The 25,484-nt window shown below is 43.7% G+C and overlaps 1 protein-coding gene across 1 annotated transcript; it reads right to left on the bottom strand.

Moving 5' to 3' along the window:
• Positions 1 to 89: 89 nt before the first annotated feature.
• Positions 90 to 23,772, bottom strand: LOC147662791 (olfactory receptor 8U9-like). The gene is made up of 2 exons (XM_086950900.1): positions 23,260 to 23,772; positions 90 to 1,052 (listed from the first exon to the last, which is right to left on the bottom strand). Exons 1-2 carry the CDS (start codon positions 23,770 to 23,772, stop codon positions 90 to 92), a joined length of 1,476 nt encoding a protein of 491 aa, XP_086807026.1.
• Between the last annotated feature and the right edge of the window lie 1,712 nt (positions 23,773 to 25,484).

Genomic DNA, 25,484 nt, shown 5'->3' with positions numbered 1-25,484 from the left:
TGTTATCTGTAGCAGTTTTGACCTTTTCGAAAAGTTAAAGAGCTGAAATGCCGGAGGTATGCACTGACGGTATTTAGTTCATATTTCATCTAACTTGTGGGAGAGCAGCATGTTGTCCCAATGGCTTTCCTTAATGCCCCCTTCACGTCCTTGTTTCTCAAACTATAAATAAGGGGATTCGTCATTGGAATCACTGTTGTGTAGAGCACTGCAATCACTCTATCCCTCTGTGAAGTATAACGGGAAATTGGCTGCATGTATGTGGACATAATAGTGGTATAAAATATGATAACCACAAGGAGGTGGGAAGAACAGGTAGAGAACACTTTAGACCTCGCTTTGGAGGACTGGATCTTCAGGATGGTAGAGATGATGTGAATGTAAGACAATAGGGTCAGAAGAAAAGAGCAAAGAACAATTGTCACAGTTGATGCAAAAACCCACATTTCATGGATACGTGTGTCATCACAGGACAACCTAAGCAATGGTTGGATTTCACAGAAAAAATGTCTGATTTCCCTGGACTTGCAGAATGGCCGTCGGAATGTAAACACTGTGTGGGCCAAGCAGTTCACAAGACTAGAGATCCAGCAGGTGGATGCTAAAAGAACACAGACCCTTTTGCTCATCAGGACTTGGTACCGAAGCGGTTGGCAGATGGCTGTGTGGCGATCATAACTCATGGCAACAAGGATGAAGCACTCAGCCGACCCTAAGGTCACAGAGAAATACATCTGCAATGCACAGCCCAGGAAAGATATGGACTTGTCCTTTAACAGGAAAAGGGCCAACAGTTTTGGCACAATGGTTATTGTGACACTGATGTCGATAAAAGAGAGGTGACTTAGGAAGAAATACATTGGGGTATTCAGACGAGGGTCAATTCTTCGAAGTATGATCAGGAGAAGGTTCCCCATCACAGTCACTAAAGAGATGGCCAGGAATACTACAAAGAGCACAATTTGCAGCCAGAAGATTTCTGTCAAGCCCATAAGTAGGAAATCGGTCCCTAAGGTTAGATTTTGATATCCGTTCTTTTCCATCTGTTTTATCTGTAGAGGAAATGAACAATTAATCATCTGTTGCATTATTCCTAAACCATAGCGTTTTCTCATGTTTTGTTTTATCAAAGTAAATGTTACATTCTCGTTGTGATTACCTCGTCATTCTACCAAACTGCATATCTGCATATCATTTTTATTTAAATACACCACAATGGTACTCTTCTTACTACAACATGAAAGGCCAGTCATCACTGCATAGGTATTCTTATGTTCAGAAAGATTTTATTAAATTTTAGGACAAAAGGAAAACGAATAAGTACAATACAAAAAAGAGGAAGGAAGTTACAAGCGTAAGCGATCAAATAACCAATATGAAATGCAATCAATCATAATACGCAATATTAACATATAATAATATAAAAGAATCGCAATTAAAGAGGAAGGGTAAGGATGAAAGGGAGGGAGAGGGGATGGGAATAACATGTCATAGGAACGTGAATTCATAAACTACAGAGTTACAGTTAAAATGTAATGTAAAAAATAGAACATAAGAAAATTCATAACAATATCATTGCAAAACATATGAATCAATAGGAGACCAAAACGATTGAAATGATTGTGGATTATGAGTAACGCCTTTAAGAGAAAGCTGCGCACCTCTTCTCGTACAGGTAATCCATGACCACCAAGCATGAACTGAAAGAGAAGAAGCATCTTTCCAACAGAAAGTAATGGATTTTAAGGCAGCTGTGATTAGAAAATTAAACAATTTTGCCTCTGATTCAGAAAGGGGATGAGTTAGGGCAATCGATTTGCAAATTAAAAAATTAAAGGAAATATCATCTTGTAAAGGTAAAATTTTCAAAATTACATTCCATACTTCCAACCAAAATTTCATAATAACTGGACACTCAAATAACATATGGCGAAGTGAACCAGGGCTAGCGTTGCAGTGCCAACAAACATCAGAGAGTAACAGTTTTGCATGGAAGAGACGTGATGGAGTCCATAAAGTGTTAAATAAAATATAAGCATTGGTTTGATAAAGGGACACTGGGAGCCAGCCAGAGATACTGTCAAGCCATATAGAGGACCATGAGTCATCTGACAGGGAGAGGGAAAGTTCATTGTTCCAAAACGACGAAATAATCTGGACATTGGAGCCCTGTGAGGAGGAGAGTTTTTTATAAAAAACAGAGACAGCTTTAGGGGAAGATGTTACAGCTGTGAGGTAAATTAATTGGTCATTTGTTGCGGAAGAGGGAATACCATTGGGGAAGGAATCCAAAATAGAGTTACACAAAAATTTATATTTTAAAAGGTCAGTAGCTGGGATACCAAACTTTAACTGTAGCTGTTCAAAAGGAATAAAAGCATTACCATTAAATACATCTTTAAGATATAAAATTCCTCGTGAAATCCAAGAGGACCAGAAGGAAATGTTTCTGTTCAATTTAAGTAGCGCACTGTGCCAAAAAGACAAGTGGACTGTGGAGAGTAGGGGTAATTCAAAATTAGAATCTAAGTCATTAATTATCAATCTGGAGGACTTAATGATAGAGGAAAGATGAACAACCTTCGCTGTGGATGGCATTGACATCAATGAAGGTAAAGAAAAGGGCCGTACAATGGATGCTTCAATATCCAACCAAATTGGAGGTTTTACCATATGTGAAGTATTAAACCAAAGGGCACTCTGCTTTAAGATAAAAGCTTTATGGTATAGGTGAAAATCTGGCAGGGAAAAACCAGCACGGGACTTAGGAATTTTTTAACTTTTTGTAAGCAATACGAGGGACTTTGTTAGACCAAAGGAATTTGGACAAGAGTGTGTCAACAGTTTTATAAAAACTGAGAGGAAATTGGGTGGGGATCATAGCTAAAGAGTAAAAAACTTTAGGCGCTATATTCATTTTTATAGATTCCATTCTTCCCCACCAAGTGAGATGAAGAGCAGACCACTTGGACGTTTTGTTTTTAATGTAGGCAATTATAAAATCAGAGTTAAGTTTTAATTCAGCTGGCAGCGATGAAGCAAATAGAATACCCAAATATTTAATTTTGGTTGATTGCCAAAGAATATCTGTGTTCTGGAGCATCTCTGAGGTACAAAACATACTTAAAGGAAAAAAATCAGTCTTGCTTACATTTAATTTGTAACCTGAAACCATAGAGTATTGAGCAATAATGTCTAATAGGGAAGGAACAGAAGAAAGAGGGTTATTAATAAATAATAAAACATCATCCGCATAGGCTAAAGTTTTTACCATAACATCATTGATCACAATACCCTGAATGTCATCACAAAGGCGAATATAATTAAGAAAAGGTTCAATACCTAAGAGAAATAACAGTGGGGAAAGGGGACAACCTTGCCTAGTTCCTCTAAAGAGAGGAAATTGATTAGAAATTTGACCATTAATGAACAAACGAGCAGTAGGGGCAAAATATAAAGCAGAAATCATACGAATAAAAGAGGCACCAAAATCAAAAGACAATAAAGTTTTAAATAAAAATTGCCAGTGAATCTTGTCAAATGCTTTTTCTGCATCTAAGGCCATCACTCCTGCAGGAGAAGTAAGGTGAGCGCTTTGTTCAATAATATGTAATAGAGTTCTAGTGTTATTAGCAGAATATCTATTTTTCATGAAACCAGATTGATCTGGACGAATAATGGAATGGAGGACAGGAGCTAATCTAGTAGCAAGGATTTTCGCATAAAGCTTACAGTCCTGATTTATTAGGGAAATAGGGCGATAGTTAGAAACTAAGGTAGGATCTTTATCAGGCTTGGGCAGAACAATGATTAAGGCGTCCGTAAAGGAGCCTGAGATAGTACCAGAGGAGCTAAAGTGAGAGAAAAGGGTATGCAAATAAGGGAGAAGATGAGATTGGAATTCTTTGTAAAATTCTGCTGGGATACCATCCGGACCTGGGGATTTATTTTTGGGAAGTGACTTAATGGCAAGCAAAATTTCTTCAGATGTAATTGGAGAATCTAGACCTGTTCTATCTGATAAGGAAATATGGGGTAAATTGCACTTATTTAAAAAAGAATCAATTAAAGATTCAGAGCAGGTGTCAGGTTTACTATAAAGGGTTGAATAAAAACGTAAAAATTCTTGCACAATATCATTATGAGAAATAGCTACTTTGCCTTGAGATCCTCGTATTGAGGTAATCTGAGTCTTATCTCTTTAAATTCGTAAGTAATTAGCAAGGAGTTTTCCAGATCTATTGGTATTAAAACGAAATTTAGCATTTGACTTGGAAAGTTGAACTCCTGCTCTCTGACTAAGGATGGCATTAAATTCATAGCGGAGTTTTTGAAGTGTAAATTTGTACTGGGGGTCATTAGAAGAGATAAACAAACGTTCAAATTTAGCAATTTGCTTTTCCAAATGCTTAATATTAGCGTTAAATTGTTTGTTTTCATGAGCCATAATGAAAATAGTGGTACCTCTAATGTAGGCCTTAAATGCATCCCATCTGGTGACAATTGATGTGGAATCTTCAGGGTTGAATAAAAAATAGTCTTGTATAGCCTGCAATAGTTTAGGTTTATGCTTATCAGTAAGGACAATGCTCGAGTTCATACGCCATCTATTTTGTTTAGTAAAAGTAGAAGAGATATTTAAAACAAAAGAAATTAAAGCATGGTCTGAAATATCTATAGTGCCTATAACAGGATTTGTAGCTGACTGAAGTAGGGAAGGTGAAATCAAAAAATAATCAATCCTTGAATGAGAATTATGGGGATTAGAGAAAAAGGAAAACCATTTTTCAGTGGGAGAATGTAGTCTCCATACATCAGCCAGTTTGGTTGTACTTAGGAAAGATTTAAAAGCATGAAAAACTTTAGGGGGTCTAAACTTGGTAGTAGAAAGTCTATCAAGTAGCGGATCAATGATAACATTAAAATCCCCTCCAATAATCAAAGGAAATTGTCCCAACTTTAAAACTTCTGTAGCTAAGTTAGACCAAAACAAAGGATCATCAGCTGTGGGGCCATAGATATTAAGTAAAAAGAAGGTGGAATCATGAATTTTAACTTTAACAACAATAAATCTACCTTCTGTATCCGTGAATTTATTGATAATCTGACAGTGTAATCTCTTTGCAAAGAAAATTGCAACCCCATTTTTTTTACCAAGGGCAGGTGATGAAACTATAGTGCCTACCCACTTTTTTTTCATATATTGTAAAATGCTATCATCAACATGTGTTTCTTGAATAAAACATATATCAGCTTTAGAAGCACCCAAGTAGTCTAAAATTTTCGTTCTTTTAACTGGATGTCGCAAACCTTTAACATTAAGAGAAACAATTTTAACATCATGAATAGTAGCCATGAAGAAGTAAAATGAGGATGAAAAGAGGCGTTAAAAGAAGAGAAGAGAGAAAACAGCCATGGAAGAAAAGTAACTCTATGTAGAAAGCCAGAGAAGGTAGGGAAAGACACAAATGGAAGAAACAGAAAAGGAAGAAAAAGCGACAAACAGGGTACATAAATAAGGACACAGAGACGCACACCCGTTCCACAAGCATGGTCAAAAAACCGTTGGAGCCCATGAAGAAAAAGGAATCGCCAGGAATGCTCAAATTAAATGCGTTCAGGTAATAGGAGCTTGAGTATCCATTGATGACGATGACGAAGCTTGTTGGTCCAGAAAAAGTCTTACGTCTTCAGGACGGTGAAAAGATTTTGAAAAGGTGTCTTTCCAAACTCGCATTGTAGACGGATCAAATAGACCATACTTAAAACCAAGGCTTTTCAATTGTGGACGCAGAGAGGAAAATTCCTTGCGAATAGCGACCGTTTCTTTAGCAAAGTCTTGATGGATAAATATTTTGGAGCCATTTACCAGAAGCGAAGGAATGTCTCTGGCTGCTTTCCTTATGAGGACCAAGTGATGGTGACGCAAGACCTTGAAAATCACCTGCCTGGGTTTAGTATGGCGTGGATTCCTGTGTGAGGGAATTCTATGCGCTTTGTCCACTTCAAATTTTTCCGGGAATTTGAGATTTAGAAGACCAGGCAGCAAAGATTTCAAGTATAAGCGACAGTGGGAGCCCTCAATTTCTTCAGGCAGATTAAAAATGCGGAGATTATATTGTCTGTTACGGTTCTCCAATTCCAATAATTGGTTATGCATTGGTACTATCTGAGCCATCAAAGGTGTAAAAGCGTCGAGTTTGGTTTTATTGTCCTGAATTTTAATAGTATTATCGGAAACTTTCATGGATATGGACGCCATATCTTTGCGAACATTTTTCACTTTGTTTGCAATAGTATCAGTATTCATGCGCAGCGCTTTAATTTCCTCCAGTATCAGAGTAAGTGAAGGTTCAGAAGTTTCAACAACCGTAGACTTTTTTGGGGGAGGAGACACCTGCTGCTTCCTTTTGTTGACATTAGAATTTTTGTTATCCATCTTGAGGAGGAAAACCAACTTTTTGCGTCAGAAAAATGTAAAATACCAAATCCACCTCAAAAATGTAATAAATATGAGGGAAAAGGGTATTAAAAGCTCCAGAAGTACTTGAACAAAAGGCAGTGCAGGAGTTAATGTGAGCCGTGGGAGTGGCTAGGCCCAAGCCAGGCCCTTTCTTGAGAAGTGCACCGCCCCCTGTGCTGAGGCAATCGGCTGAATCGGAGCAGAGGCAGGGGAGAGGAACCAGGAAGCAGGCAGAGGGGTCCCCACATGATGAAAACGCCCCAAATTGACAGAGAAGGTAGGGGGCCGGTATAGGATGCAAGCGCTGCGTTAATGAAGCAAACCTTGTGGCAAAATCGTCGTAATTCAGCTCATTAGGCTGATGAGATTACGGAGCTCCGGTGGCGGCGGCCATCTTGTCGACGCGCTCGCGCGTCTCCCACTGCATAGTTATGCTAACAAACTAAGAGTGATATGTGGGATTACATATACATAGAACTGCATTGGGTAAGCCCCTTGCTTATGATTGGATAGGTTTATTGTCTATATCATTTACCTACTCCTGATTTGATGGCTTCCCTCCCTTTTCTTGCCTTTGTGCCACCAAGAAGTATTTCAAACGCAGTATTTTGATTTGATGGTATTTTTTTCCACTGAGGATGGCAGATTATCCATTGCAGTGCAAGCGAGGCACAACTTTGTCTCCATCTCCCTCCTTATAGCACTTTCTTTTACCCTTCACCCAACCCCTCACCCAGAGCACACTTGGCATCCCAGTTTCTTGGCATTTGTGCCTTCTTGCCATGATATCTGCAGGTTGCCATCTTAAAATATTTTTAAACGGGGAACATGGCCAAGATGGCGCCAGAGTGGTTGTGTTTTCACAGAACTCTGCCATCTGAAACCAGGTGGGGCATTATTGGCAATCTCCAAGCAAACCAAATTAACTATCCATGGGTCTAATAGGTCTTAGACAGGCCATTCAATAGGCAAAGACCTAGTGCACTGTGTTCCTATTATTATCTGAGGACACTACCTTAAGAAAGGAAAATCCTTAAAAAAGGATGGATTCCCAATCTCCAAGCACCTATTCTGTACCTGTTTGATGGCAACCTGAGGGGAACACTGCGGAAAGTGGGGCAGGTGCTCTAACTTTGAGGAACTAGCAAATTGATTGCCAGCTGATTGAGGGCCTCTGATGACCACACTCTCAAAATGACAGATGGAGCAGACTGTGACTGCAGATACAGTGTTGCTGAGTATAGCACTGGGTGTTAGCCCTTTCTGTATACAATTGAGTGCTAGCCCAGTGATCGTGCCTGTGTGGAGAACTGAAATTGGCACTGTACGCCCGTGATGGACTGCCCTGCTGCCTACTGGTGAGCTCCCTTGCACCAATGCTGTCCCGCCTCCCTGTGGCATAGCTACCATTGTCCATCCACACTGATCTCCTACCTGCTACTCAGTGGTTGGAGTGAGGCAGTAGTAATGCAGCATAAATCCTACTCCTACCCACCCCATGTTATCACAGCCCACTTGGCCCGTTTGGCTGCCTGGGGAATCCAGGCCTGGGTTTATTGTGTGGGGAGTGCATTGTGTTGTGTGGCCTATACTCTAGCAGGGGAAGTCTGGCAGAGCCCTCTAGGATCCACTTGGCCTGATTGCTCACTCCAGATCCAGAGAGATGAGGAAATATAAATTTTATGGTCAAGTTGTGTTCCCTAGCGAGTACCCCACCGTCTCCATGTACGAGTTAAAGTGCATGTAACTTCCCTCCTGTGCCAGCTATGAAGACGCAAATACATTTGCGTCCAACGTTAACATGTCCTCTTTCAGACCCACCATGAATGGGTTGAGTGGTCCGTTCCTAAGTATGCTATGCCAACGTCTTTTTGTAGTGTACTCCTACGTTTTTCAGCTCTGGCTGAAGTAGGCCCTGAATCTCTGCCACCGAACCTCTTTTCTGGCTTCTGACTCCGAGAATCTCTGCCCAGGCAGCCCCTGTACTCGTGAACTCTGACTTACTTTCAGCGCGGCCCCTCGCGCTCGGCTCAGCCTGCTGCCTGCCAAGATTGACTATAACCTTCGAGTTATCTGTTTCCCTCCCCGAAAATACATTCCTGCCTGCTAGCTCCAGTAAACATCCTTCCTCAGCTGCAGGGCCAAAGGGCCGACCTGTCTCTATGCAACTAATTCAAGTAATTCATAGCTTCTGTTGCCATGCTCCCCTGGAAGGCCCCGTGCCCCACGCTTCTCTTACAGACATTCAGGCGCTTATACACGCACTCACAGTCAGTATAGAATAGCTTCTGCCCCAGAGACCTTTCCGCCCAGATAGCTTAGTTCCTAAACATCAGATATCAGATATGATAGAAGCACAAGTTGATCTGACATGCCAGACTTCTGTCTCTTTCCGTCAGTGCAAATGTCAAGTCCCCAGCACCCTCCGACTCCATGTCATGCACACGTCATGCAGCTGCGCGCGCATCCAAGTTTCCGATTTCTGCTGACATTGCAACATTTTCTGTTAGTGCCACCCCTTTGGTGACACCTACCTGTGACGTTTCTAGAACACACCTCTAGTTCACGCCTCTTGATTACGCACATGTACCACGTGTATACTGTTATCTTGTCTTCTCTCTGCTGTTACGCCTTCTATACTGTTTCCAATGATGCAAAATAAGTATATAAGCTATGTACTGTTAATAAAATGTAGCGCGCTCTATCCCTTCTGACACCCTGTGTGGTGTTCGGAACATGATAATTTGGTCTTGACCATTCCTTTCTAAGGAATAAAACCCCTAAGAACTCTAACACCACGGACTCTGTTTTCTTTCATTTCCGATTGAGTGATTATTGATTAAGTACTTACCTGCATAGAAATTAAGAGTAAATTATTTATTTACATCATTTTGGCGCCCGAACAGGGACCCCTCCCCCACCTCACGCGCCGGTTGGTGCGTTGCAACCTATGTCCCCTGCCGTCAGTTAGCCGGAACATACGCGTATCGGCAGGATTTCCTGCATCTCCCTCTGACCCACGGAGGTGACGAAGACTGCGATCAGTACCCAGACGAGGCGGTGAGGAGTGCGGAGGATCCCGACCAGAGCCTAGCCGAAAGAAGCAAGGTCCGAGGTGTCAAGAGGCCCACCAGGTTTCCGAAGTTTTCCGAAGTTTTCCGAAGTTTTTCCGAAGTTTTCCGAAGTTTTCCGAAGTATCGAGTCGAGTCCAGTCGAGTTTTCCGAGGCCTTCTGTTTCCGTGCTTCCCGGTGAGTACCATTGCTGGGTCGTATCTAGACGGGTTTGGGTACACAAGTCCGGTCTGCACTGTTTTTAGGCAGTGTATCTGTACTGTTTAGCAGTATATCCAGTATTCCGAATTTCTGAATTTTTGCACTGTTACACCAGTGTATCTGTACTGTTGAGCAGTACATCCAGTATAGTGGGGTAGTCATCTATGTCTTAAATGTTTTTTTGTGTGTGATTAATGTCGTGGTATGAATGTGACTGTTTTTTTGTGCATTATTCTGTTTTCTTGTATAACTAGTTACATTCAGAATTAAGTATCAAGGATTGCGCATTTCAGTATCAAGTAAGCAGAATGCCGTTTTTCAACAAGTTAAAGCAGATAGGAACTAGGAAAGGGATGCTAGAGGAAGAAATTCCTATCCCTCCTAGGGACACTCCAGGCAATTTTATGTACAATAAGCATGGTATAGATGCCATATTGTATCTAGAATTATGGACCGATTATACAAAGCACCTAGACGAGAGACACAGATGGCCAGTTAATGGAACATGGGATGCCGAGTGCATCATGAAGGTAGAAGAGGCATTACGGAAAAAGAAAGCCAGACAGTCTCAGAAAGATGCCATAGAATTTTGGCGTAAGGAATCACATAAACGTGCTGAAAGAGCACTTCGTAGAGAAGACAGACTTAGAGAATCAGAAAAAGCTCGAGAAAACGAACTAGTTATTGAAGGAATCCGAGTAAAATCAGAACAAATAGATCGCATCCGAAATAGCCAAGTAAACGGCATGTATCTTATGGCCGAGGGTACACCTGACGCCATTTCAGAAATACCGAAAAATTTGCCGTCGCCATTAGTTCCAACTAAAGTAATGCCAAAGACCACCCACGGGTATCTTCGAGAAATTAAAAGAAAAGGAATGGGAGGTGGGAGATACAAAGATTGCATGGGCAGAAATAGAGGACGAAGAAAAGAAACGGGTCCCAGGGTTAGGCCTTGGGGACAAAACTAAAGCGTTACCAGGTTTGATAGTACAGGTCCTGCCCAGATTATTGACAACTAGAAAGGAAGATTGGGACGCCATCTCGTCCTGTAAACAGAAACATGATGAAGATACTAGTGACTTCTATTCAAGATTCGAGAAATGTTTCATTATTAATAGTGGCCTCCAGCCAAGTAGCGAGTCGTACCCGCATCTTTTTGTATCAAAGTTAGTCGAGAATTCCCTACCGTTAGTTAAAAACCGTGTATACAAGGTTGAGAGTACATGGCAAGCAAATACGCCATCACAGATGTTACAAATGTTACAATATCATCAGAACAGAATAAGAGAAGAACAAGATCAGGAACAAAAACGCATGAAAGACACAAAGATGAAAATGTTATTGGCTCAGACGGTCCCATCCGACGGTCACAGAAAGGGTACGACCCAGACCAGTCACACTGCAGCTCCCGTTAAAGGGACATGCAATTATTGCAAGCAGCCAGGTCACTACGTACACGAATGCCCAGTCCTGAAACATAACATAGCGACAGGTAAAACTAAGGAAAGACCGCATCCGCCTAGACAAGACCATAACCAGCATCAATCTTCACAGAATACACAGAGTACACAGCCTATGCATGCTTCCTCGACTCCAGCACAGACCGTAGCAGTACCACAGCCACAGCCCATTGCTGCAACTCAGCAAGTTTCACAGCAGATGTACCAGTATGCCCAGTCCGCTTACCCCGAATATTCACGATATACATGAAACAGCCTAGAGAGGGAAGGTGGCTTGCCTCTTATTGAGATTCCTGTAGATCAAAAAGGTCCTTATGTACACAGTCAAGTATTGGGAAAAGACAGGAAGTTTTTAATTGACACAGGGGCAAGTCGCACTACAATCAGTCATGATGAAGTTCCAGGGGCACCCCTCTCAGGCTCACAGAATGTTTCCCTGGGTTTTTCAGGACAGCCTATTATAAATGAGGTATCAGAACCAGTTCCCCTGGCTGTGGGTCCATTATCACGTGTTACAGACCTGTTACTCACGAAATCATGTCCAGAAAATCTGTTAGGAATTAAAACATTGAAGGCTCTAGGAGCTATAATATGCTGTTCCCCGGAGGGGGTTAGACTCTTTCTGCGGGATTTCAAGGGTCATTATGTTTTGCGAGAATTCGATGTCAGATTGAAAAATGTACCAGATTACTTGTGGGCAAAAGGCCCAACTGATGTAGGCTGCATGCATATCACACCATACCGTGTTACACTCAAAACAGGTGTTGTATTACCCCGAATCAGACAATACAAGTTACCACCCGATGCTGTAGTGGCTTTACTGAAAATCATTGACGAGCTCATTGCCCAAGGAGTGGTCGTCGAGACCGACTCCAATATCTGTAATTCACCCATCATTCCGATTCTTAAACGTACAGATCCCAATGCACCGCCAGTATATCGGCTGGTGATTGATCTTCGAGAATTAAATAAATGCATTATTCCACAGTATCCTGTGGTCCTAGATATCTCATCTCTATTGACTGCCATTGATTCAGAAGCAACGTTCTTTACTGTAATTGATCTCAAGAACGCCTTCTTCAGCGTGCCTATTGATCCAGAGAGCCAATATCTCTTCGGATTCAGTTTAAATGGACGCAGTTTCAAATTTTCGCGCGCACCTCAAGGATTCACAGAAAGCCCCAGCATCTATAGTCAAGCACTGAAAAGACAACTAGATTGCATTCAAATGCCAGTTAACACCGCTTTACTGCAATACGTCGATGATCTGCTGATCACCGCACGAAGTGAGCCCGAATGTGAAGAAGCATCACTGACAGTTTTACATTTCCTGGCCAACAAGGGGCACAAGGTGTCTCCTTCGAAGCTACAATTCTGTGTTCAGCAAGTTGTGTACTTGGGTCACTTGCTGTCCAAAGTGGGGAGACAGCTCACTCCCGATCGCATTCAGTTAATTGTAAATATGCCGCAACCCCGGACACAAAAGGAAGTGCGGGCCTTCATAGGCCTCACCTCGTACTGCAGACAATGGATTCCCCAGTATGCATTTCTAGCTAAACCACTCATTCAGTTAACGACACAGGAGGCAGCAACTTCGACTGCCCTCCCTTGGACTCAGGAACACACACAAGCCTTTGAAGAATTAAAGAAAGCCTTATGTCAAGCACCAGTTTTAGCGACACCATGTTACAGCAAACCGTTTACACTTTTCGTTACAGAACGTGATGGTACAGCGTTGTCTGTCCTCACCCAAGATCAAGCAGGTTCACATAAGCCTTGCACTTATTTTTCAAGTACATTGGATTCAGTAGCCCAGGCACTCCCTGCGTGCTTAAAGTCTGTAGCAGCAACAGCGTTAGCAATCCGACAGAGTGATTCAATTGTTTTAGGTCATCAGTTAACAGTTCAAGTACCACATTCTGTAGAGGTTTTGTTAAACAGAACCCAGACTCAACACTTGACTATAGCACGACTGACAGGTTATGAATTAACACTATTCCAGCCACACATAGAAATCAGACGCTGCAGCATCCTGAACCCCGCAACACTGTTACCAACAGTTATGACGGATCCAGCCCCACATGATTGTATAGAAATCATTAATGCAGTAACAAAGCCTAGACGAGATTTAACAGATGTTCCATTGACAAATCCAGACCTGACACTTTATGTGGACGGTTCATGCATGAGAACAAGTACAGGAGAATTAGTGGCCGCATATGCCGTGACCACTGAAACTGAAATTAAAGAAACACATCGTATTGACACACTGTCTGCTCAAGCAGCAGAGCTCATCGCTCTGACCCGAGCTTGTATTCTAGCCAAAAACAGAAATGTTAACATATACACAGATTCACGTTATGCATTCGGAGTTGTACACGACTTCGGAGTCCTCTGGCAAGAACGAGGTTTCCTGACCTCTCATGGGGCCAAGATTCAACACGGTCCCCTCATTCAAGCACTGTTAGAAGCAATACATTTGCCTTCGGGCATATCAGTCATGAAGTGTAAAGCACATACTAAAGTTACAGATTCTGTGTCCCAGGGTAACGACCTGGCAGACCAGACAGCAAAACATACAGCACTGACTCACACCCAGATTACTGATGTGACAAAGACAATAGTACCGACAAAGTGTATGACAGTTAGAGATCCCGCCCTAGACGTAATTGATATCCAGACACATGCTACTCCAGATGAAATAAAGAAATGGACTGAACTAGGAGGGATTCAGACAGATCAAGGTTGGATAACGAAGGAAAAATCTATATCGTTTCTCCCTGACTCAATGGTTCAAGTCATGATAAATACAGCACATAGCCCGGCACATCTAGGAGAGAAAGCAATGTTAGACAGTCTACAGAATCTCTGGTACAACAAACACTTACGAGCAGCAGCAAAACAGAAAGTGCGTACTTGCATGATCTGTTGTCAGTTCAATCCAGGTAAAAGCGTCCCTGTAGAGCAAGGTGGATTTCATCCTCCCGATCACCCTTTTGAAGTCCTCCAGATGGATTATATCCAGATGGACCGCTGTCGAGGTTTTAAATATGTTCTCGTAGTTGTCTGTGCTCTGTCCCGCTGGACCGAAGCATACCCAGTATCAGATTACACTGCTCCGACCACTGCCAAGCAGCTGGTTCGTGAATTCTTCCCACGGTACGGCTTGCCTCGTGTCGTATACTCAGATAACGGTCAGCCATTCTCATCTGCATTAATGAAAGAAGTTTCTCTACTGCTAGGATACCAGTGGAAGTTCCATTGTGTCCGACATCCCGAAGCAGCAGGCCTTGTAGAAAGGCATAATCAGACACTAAAATTACGTCTTGCAAAGATCTGTCAGGACAAAGGGGTCGACTGGATAGTCGCCCTGCCCGGGGCACTATTCTACATGAGAATGGTCGCCCACTCGAGATCAGGGCTATCCCCGTACGAAGTGGTCTTTGGCAGACCACCGAATATGTGGGGGACGCCCATTCCGAAGAAAATAACTGATGTTGATTGCAATATGTTGACAGATTACCTTGCCTCCTTGATGTCTGCACTCCAATCATGTCGTTCACAGGTTGCCGCAGCTTTCCCCGACAACACTGATGTAAAGCCGCACGAGGTCCGTCCTGGGGATCTGGTACTCGTCCGGAATTTCGACCGGAAAAGTCCGCTGGAGCCCCGCTGGAAGTCCCCGAAGACCGTTCTTCTCACCACGAGGACCGCCGTGAAGATAGAGGGGAGAAAGGGGTGGGTCCACACGAGTCACATCAAGCTTTGCAATGAACTAAAAAACGAACTAAAACAGGACTCTGACTCGTCCACCCCCACCAAAGACTGTATAAAACCAAGTGACTTTACCGTTACCGAACGAGAAAAGACTCCCCAAGAACAATATCGTATGAAACTCCGATCTAGCAAGTCAGACAGTTTAATTGTTTAAGTCCTCCCCTAGGTGAATCGGTTAAATAGTTTCTGACATGTATCCCCTAGATCGAGATAGAGAGAGAGAGAGAGAAGCAAAGAAACGTACATACTGCAAATCACTGCGTAGTCACTGTATAGTGACATTGTTAATAATGTTTTTCTTAAGTGTTCTAATTATTATTGCCAGCATTCTGCTACCCATTTATTGGCCTATTTTCAGGCGTGAACAATCTGCTTACAATGTCTCTGCTGAACACACTTTTAGTGAATTACCTGCACATGAACTCTCTTACAGACTTGCGCTGCGTAACAACACATTCATTAGTATGTTACACCACTCCCATCAGACAAATAATGCTACCGACTGCTGGATATGTGGCCGACTCCCTCCCTACCAGAATTACAAGGGAGCTCTGCCCCTCTTTCCGTACCCGTTCACTCACAATGGCTCCTGTGGTGCATGGTTTAAAATAATTAATTCCTTAGATCCTGATATTGCTGTTTTCGATGGAGGCTGGGTTTGGGGAAACTTGAACTCAGTTCTGTTAGATGTCTGTTACCCTGACAAGGAGGGACTCCCCACTCGAATAGGAACTGATCTAGAAAATGAGGTATATGGATTAGGTAACTACACAATTAGTCTCATGATCCTTACTGTTGAATCCGAAGCCGCTCCAGTTCTGCCCCATATGTTAGTATTACCAGTCACAGGTGAATTGTGTGTCCGAAAGAAAGGTTCAGTACACGTAGGTCATAGTAAATGCACTACTGTGGTCGAATTCAGTGATCAGGGTAAATCGTCTTTCAAAGCTATCAGTCACTCTTATTTTGTTTGTGGTCATACCGCATACATACGTTTGCCTCCAGACTGGGATGGTACCTGTTATATTGCATTCCTTCTGCCACCTGTTTTTCTAGCTCCCCCTGATTACCATAGAAATACGAATCTAGTCAAGAATAGATCCAGAAGAGATATCCCACTTGTCGACTACACAGAAACGGCATGGGAACAGTACACTGATTTCAATAAAGGATTCTTTTTCTTTCTAGGACCTGTCCAAAACAGTAAATTAATACGTAGATTAACTAGAACACTTGAAGCAGTAGTACATGAAACTGCCTCCGCCTTAGGTAACTTAACAGAGGAGCAATCTGCTATGCGGGTTGTTGTCCTTCAAAATCGTCTTGTTATTGACGTCATCTTGGCAGATAGAGGTGGAGCCTGTAAGGTCATCGGGTCAAGTTGCTGCGTTTTCATCCCACAAAATGCACCATCTGTCTATCAAGCTATTACCCGTCTGCATAAAATTGCAAATCAAATACATCAGAATCCAGGCACCTGGACTTGGTCTGGTTGGTTCTGGACAACGTTAACAGCTTGGGGATGGAAGATCCTATCCTTCCTAGGCATTGGCCTAGTCATAGTATTCAGTTGCTGCCTGTGTCTACAATGTGGACCGGCAATATGTGGACTGTGTGCCACTTCCTGCATTGAACATTCCAGTTGTCTCTCAAATCGTCAAAGAAAAAAAGATGAACATATAATGTTACAAGAACAAACTGATCGATTCATGAGGATCGATATATCATGAAGGGTCCGTAGGGAACAAGGAGGGAATGAGGAAATATAAATTTTATGGTCAAGTTGTGTTCCCTAGCGAGTACCCCACCGTCTCCATGTACGAGTTAAAGTGCATGTAACTTCCCTCCTGTGCCAGCTATGAAGACGCAAATACATTTGCGTCCAACGTTAACATGTCCTCTTTCAGACCCACCATGAATGGGTTGAGTGGTCCGTTCCTAAGTATGCTATGCCAACGTCTTTTTGTAGTGTACTCCTACGTTTTTCAGCTCTGGCTGAAGTAGGCCCTGAATCTCTGCCACCGAACCTCTTTTCTGGCTTCTGACTCCGAGAATCTCTGCCCAGGCAGCCCCTGTACTCGTGAACTCTGACTTACTTTCAGCGCGGCCCCTCGCGCTCGGCTCAGCCTGCTGCCTGCCAAGATTGACTATAACCTTCGAGTTATCTGTTTCCCTCCCCGAAAATACATTCCTGCCTGCTAGCTCCAGTAAACATCCTTCCTCAGCTGCAGGGCCAAAGGGCCGACCTGTCTCTATGCAACTAATTCAAGTAATTCATAGCTTCTGTTGCCATGCTCCCCTGGAAGGCCCCGTGCCCCACGCTTCTCTTACAGACATTCAGGCGCTTATACACGCACTCACAGTCAGTATAGAATAGCTTCTGCCCCAGAGACCTTTCCGCCCAGATAGCTTAGTTCCTAAACATCAGATATCAGATATGATAGAAGCACAAGTTGATCTGACATGCCAGACTTCTGTCTCTTTCCGTCAGTGCAAATGTCAAGTCCCCAGCACCCTCCGACTCCATGTCATGCACACGTCATGCAGCTGCGCGCGCATCCAAGTTTCCGATTTCTGCTGACATTGCAACATTTTCTGTTAGTGCCACCCCTTTGGTGACACCTACCTGTGACGTTTCTAGAACACACCTCTAGTTCACGCCTCTTGATTACGCACATGTACCACGTGTATACTGTTATCTTGTCTTCTCTCTGCTGTTACGCCTTCTATACTGTTTCCAATGATGCAAAATAAGTATATAAGCTATGTACTGTTAATAAAATGTAGCGCGCTCTATCCCTTCTGACACCCTGTGTGGTGTTCGGAACATGATAATTTGGTCTTGACCATTCCTTTCTAAGGAATAAAACCCCTAAGAACTCTAACACCACAGACTCTGTTTTCTTTCATTTCCGATTGAGTGATTATTGATTAAGTACTTACCTGCATAGAAATTAAGAGTAAATTATTTATTTACATCAGAGAGACTTTCCCTCAAGAGGACCCCTGGAATGTTGGTGCCAAATAGGGTGAGGATTACCTGGCGCTTGCTGCGTTACCTTGGGCTGCAACAGAGATTGTTGGTGGTGCAAGCTTTGGATAAGTGCATGCCGCTATATTTAGATAACTTTGTGCCTACATCTGTAGTGGCTTGTTTGGATCAGTACTCACTGGAACCACTGTGCTTTGGGAAATGCCCTTTTGGATAGCAGACCAGTGCTTTAGGATTGTGCTTTACCACTATCTGGACTGGGAGGGGTGATCTGGGGGTGGTGGGGGTCCTCTGCTTTATTAACACACAATTGTGTTACTATTAAAGAGACATTTGGAGTGATTGCCCTGCCCTTCCTGTAGGGGACATTTGGCTGAAGCTTCCCACATTTTGTGACACCTGATCCCTGTGCTATCGAAGTGGGAGAATTCTGGTCCCTAGATCAATTTGACTTTGGATCCCAACTGCTTTCTGCTTTGTAGTTCTCTCACTTCTCTCACTCATCCTGATGCCACGATAGAGTGCTGTGGTGTTCTTCATGACTACAGAAACCATTTTGGCTACCAACCTCTCCAAGGAGAATACCACCTAAAAAGGATTGTTGTGCAAGACACTGGCTAAACATCGCCCACCTACTCGCTCTGGGACCTCCACACACTCTTCTACGGAGGACGCCGAAACGTCAATAGTTGAAGAACATGTCACTCTGCCATTCCTGGAGGTGATCTTTGGGGCCCTGAGGGATGATATAGCTGCCCTTAAGAAGAATATAGCGTCAGACATTAAAGGCATCAAGCACGATGTGGCTGAATTAGGATATGTAAGTAATCAACGAGAAGATGAACTAAATATGCATTAACAGGAACTACAAGAATTGTGTGAGAAAAATGCTGAACTCTGTTTTCACCTTGAAGATTTGGAAAACAGGTCATGTCGCTCCAATTTATTTGAATTTTGAATTTTAAAACATTTATAGAGCGCACATTTACCAAGCGGTTTCTTGGCGCTAGGGATGCAGACCCGTGGTCAGGGCAGGAGGTAAGCCGCTAGTGTGGGAAGGCTTGGGAAAAGAGGAAGGTTTTAAGAGCTTTTCGGAACTCTGAATAGTGCGAGGAGGACCTGAGGGAAAAAGGAAGAGAGTTCCAGAAAACAGGGGCGAGGGTGGAGAATTTCATGCCTCCCAGTTTCTTTCTCCTAAATCGAGGAACAGAGAGGAGGAATTGGGAGGAAGAGCGCAGCTCTCTACAGGGGAGATAGGCCTTAATTTCTGAATTGATATATTTAAAGCGTATGTATTAAAGTGTCCTTATGCAGGCTGACTCTGGAAAGCCTGATGGGTATGTGATTCAGCTGTTTGCCATGTGGCACCTGGACTGCTGGACAAAGAAATTATCTTAGACCACACAAATAAAGCTGGTCACCACACAAGTACTCGAGGCACCCCTCCACTCTTGTAAACAAAAATACATTGTCATGGCAGCTGTACGAGACAAGACCACCACAACGTTCAAAGGCACGAAAGTGGGAATTCTTCAGAACTTTTCTGTCATTATTCTCCAAAGATGTTAGGTCCTTGAAACCAGCCATGTCCTTTCATTTGGAAAAGGGTGTGCACTACCGTTGGGGGCACCCCTCTCAACATGTTTTTGTATGGAACAAGGAAACCCTGGAGGAGGCCCAGTCGATTTTTGGCTTTCCAACCCTTTTGGAAAAAACACACAAAAGACCATGACAAAGCCCCCTCTCCATCCATCTGGCCAAGTCATTTCGTCATTGGAGCTCAGGGACTAGATCTGCAACTAAACCTACAGAAGCTGACAGAAATAGAGAATGAACAGCCCTCCTTAAACAACTCCGGCAAAACGGGAATAACTCTGAACCATAGACATACTGATTGCTGGTTCGACTTTCTTATGCTTTGAACTGCTTTCTCCAGTACAATGAACTTTCAGACTGCCATGTCACCATCTAAGAACTAATGTAGCATCACCCGGCAGAGATCACCGTGTTTCCAGCATCTGACCACCGAGATGCTCCAATGCTATGGAAAAGGACCCCTACACCAATCCCCTCAGAGAATCGACTCACAACAACAGATCCGTAAATAGAGATAATCTCACAAATATCAACATAGAGCAGAATACCCTAACCCACTCTGTTAACAAGATGAAGTGTGGGCTCATTAATTACAGATCTGCTAGCAAACATGCTCCTGACATATTCAACCTGATTCTAGAGAATGATTTAGACATTATTGTCCACACCGAAACATGCCTAAATAGTTTCTCCTCTCCCATCCTTGACTTACTGGTTCCTCCTACTCATGACCTAATCTGCCTAGACTGAGAAACGGGAAACCCAGGGGAGGTGCGGCCTGCATTTATCGTAACTCAATCTCAGTCAAGCAAGCAGCAAGCTATCCTCCTGCGATTACCTCTGTAGTAATATCTCTGATGATAAGCGCATTGCCAGCAAGCTTCACATATTTTACCACCCCCCGGGTGATAACTTGACTTTTATCGATGGGCTAATGGAAGTCATTGCATCCAATGTCAACTCACAAGTACCTCAAATTTTCTTGGCTGACTTTAATCTCCACTGCAACAACGCAAATGATCATGGTGCAGGCTGTCTTAAAGAGTTTATGTCAGACCAGGAGCTATCTCAATTCTGTGACAGCCCAACTAACAACAAGGGAGAGACACTGGACCTCATCATAGCAAAAACAAACATTGTCTTACTAGAATCCATCACCCCATGCGACTGGACTGATCATCACTGCATCCTCTTCTCCATCAATATCGAAGTAACTCAAAAAAGGGGCAAACTCTCAAAAACAAGACAATGGAAAAGAAACTTACAAAATATCAACCCCATCTCCTTGGTAAACCGATGCAACTCCGACCTCACCCACATGATGGACATGACTGATGTACATGACCTCCCAACCTTCTACAACTCCACTTTGCTTGAAATCCTGGACTCTACAGCACCCCTCCAAGAAAAAAACATCTCCTCCAAAATTTCCAAACCTTGGTTCAGTGAGACCCTAAACTCGGAGCGACGCAAGCTAAGAGTTGCAGAGCGATTATGGAAATCAGCACCCACCACTGATAACCTTAATCACCTTAGAAGGTTAAGGAACTCATATAACAGGAAGATTCTTAAGGCAAAGGCAGACTTTTTCAGAACCCAGCTGAACCAAGCAATCAACCGTCCAAAAAACTCTTTGAAATCGTCAAGCAACAAGCATGCAACACGACTAACTCTAGGGAACTAAATTACCTGGATACACCTACCTGCGATGTGCTTGCCAATTTCTTCCGCGAAAAGACTAAGGCCATCGAGCTCGACATCCAATCCAAGAAGGCTCTCCCACAATCTATGGCCCAAGATACTAAATGTGGTGCCCTACTCAAAGTCCACTTTAATACTTCAGGGGAAGTCACAAAAAACAATGCCTCATGGCACACCTTCTCGCCAATCTCTCAACAAATAATCTATAACACTCTTCAAGCAATAAACCCTTTCAATCACTTCTCTGACCCCCTGCCTCCTGCTCTTTTCAAAATGTTAAAAACAACTATCCTACCTCTATGGGCAACAAATTGTAAACACCTCTTTGAGACAAAGCTCCATTCCGCACTGCCTTAAAATAGGGCAGGTCACACCTATACTAAAGAAAGCTGATGTCACTCCATCTGATCTCAACAACTACCGCCCTATATCCAACATCCCCACTTTGGCGAAACTGCTGGAGAAATGTGTACAAATTCAATTATGCAACCATTTTGAGAATGACAACCTCTTAGAGAGTCACCAATCTAGCTTCCACCAAGATCACAGTACAGAATCTGCACTCGCACACATTATGGACGACATACTAAAAATGCTTGACCTCAATCAATCATGCCTAATGATACTTCTTGACTTATCCTCCGCCTTCAATACCGTCAAGCATGACAACCTTTTGTCCCTATTGGAACGAAGGATGGGCCTCTCAAGCACAGTGTTGCAAGGGTTCTCCTCCTTCCTAAATAACAGAACACAAAGAATCAAGATGAAGAGTTCACTCTCGCAAGCCTCCGTAGTCACCCTGGGTATCCCTCAGGGATCAGCCTTATCACCCATTCTTTTCAACCTACTAAAGGAACCTCAGGTGGCGCTTTTATACCACCCAAGCCTTGTTTACTTCCTTCTCAAAACAGTCAGAAAGCTACATTGATCTGGTCAAAATTAATAATAATACAATCACCCTCTTCAGACTTTGCACGCCAACTAACCCATCCCAACCGCCTAGCCATTATAATGTGTGATGATGCTCTAACCCCCTTGTCTGACAGTTTTGTACACCAGAATTTCACCTTGTGAATAAGCACATCTCTTGTTTCCATTGTGTTATCGTTAAGGAGGGTACCCCTACTAGCACTGCTGCTAGAGGGGTGGCCTCAGGTGGTAAATGGAGCCTACATCTATTACCGACCCAGAGATTTGTAATGGCAGCCACTTGTTTCATTTCTTTGGTTTTTCCTGGGATAACGATATCAGGCTTTAAGGCCCGGGGTATGGAATACTATATTGCGCTCCCCTCAAGTGTACTACGTTTTGCACATGTGTGCTATTTTGGGCACTATTTGGCTCGTTAGGCACCTCATTATTTTCATTGTTCCTAGGATTAGTGTCCATCAGTTCAGCTAATTGAGACTCTAATCGTGAGAGCTTTGCTATCATGCCTTCTATTACATTCTTAACACATATGGTCAAGTCCTCCCTGAATGTCCCAAAGATTGACTCCAGGCGTGTTTAAAGAAGGTCTCCTACTGCTGCAATAAGGCGCAAAATCAGCGGATTCTCCTGGGCCAAAGGTATATCACCCCCACTCCTTAGTTGGAAAATGAGTTGCACTGGTACCCTGCTTCAAACCTCCTTTCTGACTTTTTTTGTTAGGGGCGGGGTCGAAGCAGGGGATTTGTTCCCAGCCAGTCTACCCCCTTTTTTAGTCATCAGGCCCTGTGAAAGGGTTTAAGGACTTTGCATGACCTGTATGGAGACGCCCCCTTCCACAACTATGTCTGTATCAATGTCTGCTCCTGAGATTGCATGCTGTAGCGCTACTGTAGGCGGGGTAGTAGTGGGTGCTGCCTCACCCACCACAAGCTGTTCCTCTACATCGTGGATTTGATCAGTTGATACCCCTACTGCTGTTGTTTAATAGGATATGGAGGCACAATTATGTGGCACTTTAGCTCTTGCTTTGTCTACGTCGATACTACATGGCAATTTGCGCTTACCCATGTTGAATTCAAGAAGCAAGAGGGGTGGCCCAGCCCAGTCTCTATAAGTCGCTGATGGGCCCACACTTGACCACGGCATTGCCCAGGTGTGGCCTGGGCACGCCCACATGTCCCGTACTGGGGGACCCCAGCAGGCTCTTTATGCGCCTCCCGGCACGAATTGATGACCAGTGGCGGCTTCTGGCATTTAGACTGCTGGGTAATAAATTCCCTGGTGGTTTGGGACATGTGGAGCAGGCAGGCAAGAGGGCTCCCATGCTGCGAGAGCCCTGCGGGCTCTTTATGCGCCTTCAGGCGCAAACTGATAACCAGCAGCACCTCCTGGTGCTCAGACTGCAGGGCAATTAAGTCCCTGGTGGTTTTCAGCATGTGGAGCAGGCAGGCAAGAGGGATCCCATGCTGCAAGAGCCCCACGGGCTCTTTATGCACCTCCGGGCATGAACAGATGACCAGCAGCGCCTCCTGGCACTTAGACTGCTGGGTAATAAAGTCCCCAGTGGTTTGTGGCATGTAGAGTAAGCATTTTTAGAACAACAAGGGGAACCCAGCGGGTAGCTATGAACCATGGGTAACAACTGAATTCTCAGAAACAAAGGTTCTTAGCTTTTTTGGGGATAAAGCAAATATTATATAGAGCACAATAGCCTACTATATGTTTAAACTTCCTTGTCCAGCCGCGCAAGGAATTTATTTGTCAAAAGATATCAAATGTGGTTACAAATACATTTCTACAACAATAGCAAGACACAATCCTGTGCCGTACTAAGAGGAAAAAAGAAAATAGAAAAGAGAGAAAGGGGTGTTTTCAGGCAAAAGAAAAGGAGCAGGCAGGGCACTGTTATAGGTAAAGAATACTGACAGTGGCGCCTGGAGTAGTACATACAAAATCATATATAAATTATTTTCATGTATGCCAACTCATAGGCGTCGACGTTTTGATTCCTTTGCTCAGTTAAATAAAGGGGATCATCTTCAGGACCTATATAATAGGGTTTGCCTGAGTTTTTAGGAAGCGCCTGTTGGAGAAACAATGAAAAACAAAACAGGAAATAATCAGGCGAGAATCCTGGAGGGCGGTCAGTCCATACCATTCTTAACGATTACAATAATCGAAATCGCGGTGTGTGCAGAGTGCTGGTGACAGTGGTAACCTTTCAGTTCAGGTCCAACATTCATATACAATTGTATTCGGAATCGCAGTGACATAGGTACTGTGGGTGAAGTAGTTTGGGGTTGTGCAGAACATGTGATTACAAAATTGCTCGAGGCTCAGTGATCTGGTGATTGAGCGGAGCATTGTGCGTTTATGGTTATCATGGGGCAGGCTTCTGTGCAAGTCTGGTGGGCTAACGGTGACTTGAGCAATGCCTAGGATGTACCTCTTACAAGAGGTGAAGGATGGTACACTTGGTTAGTAGATAATGGGTGATGGCACCAGGGCTGGTTTGCAGCACGACAACCAAGAAGTATGTTCCTGTAATGAACAAGTTTGTACATGGGAGAGCATGTGAAACACTCTATATTCACGGGTGCACCATACATACATGTGCGATGGTGGCGTACCTTAGATAACAGGACTAATGTCCTGCAATTTGGTGGGAGCTGAAGAGCCGTCAGCTTTCTTGTAATCCCCGTTGCGGCGTAATACCGATCTATAGGATCAAAAGGGGAACCAATATTGGGGATAATGGCCAGATTTGTACAAGGCGAGGGCTAGTAAAAGAATTACAAGATAGAAAGCATACCATTTCCTGTTGTACTTCCCGTTCGTGATGGGTTATGGGCTGGGGTGGAGGGTTGTCGGTTTCCTAGTTGCGCCGGATGCGGCGAGCTGTGGGTTCAGGGCAAGCCGTTACTAGGGAGAGTGGCCTCATTGGGTGGGGCGGCTGAGATACAAGGTAAACAACATACCGTTTTAGAGGGTTTCCGATTGGGGTGGATAGTTGGAGGGAGGCTCAATGGCCGTCGCCGCCGTACGAGCAATGTCGAAAAATGGACCGCTGTAAATAAAGTATACATTCAATTAGCACCAGAAGTCTCTTGCAGAGACCTGGGCCTGAGGATTTGGCTTGCCTACCGGCTAGAGAGTGCTTACCGGGTCGAAATCGAGCTCGCGGGGCACCGTCTGAGTGCTAGGTCCTGCTGCCGGATCCTGGTTTGGACATGTGGGTGGGGCCAATTATAAGGGCTTGTGCCCAGGTCACGTGAGGGTGGAATTGGGC

The sequence above is a fragment of the Lissotriton vulgaris genome, unplaced genomic scaffold, assembly GCF_964263255.1.
Source record: "Lissotriton vulgaris unplaced genomic scaffold, aLisVul1.2 SCAFFOLD_3410, whole genome shotgun sequence".
NCBI classification, from domain to species: domain Eukaryota; kingdom Metazoa; phylum Chordata; class Amphibia; order Caudata; family Salamandridae; genus Lissotriton; species Lissotriton vulgaris.
The sequence above is the reverse complement of the archived record's forward strand: the minus strand, read 5'-3'. Positions and strand labels throughout refer to the sequence as shown.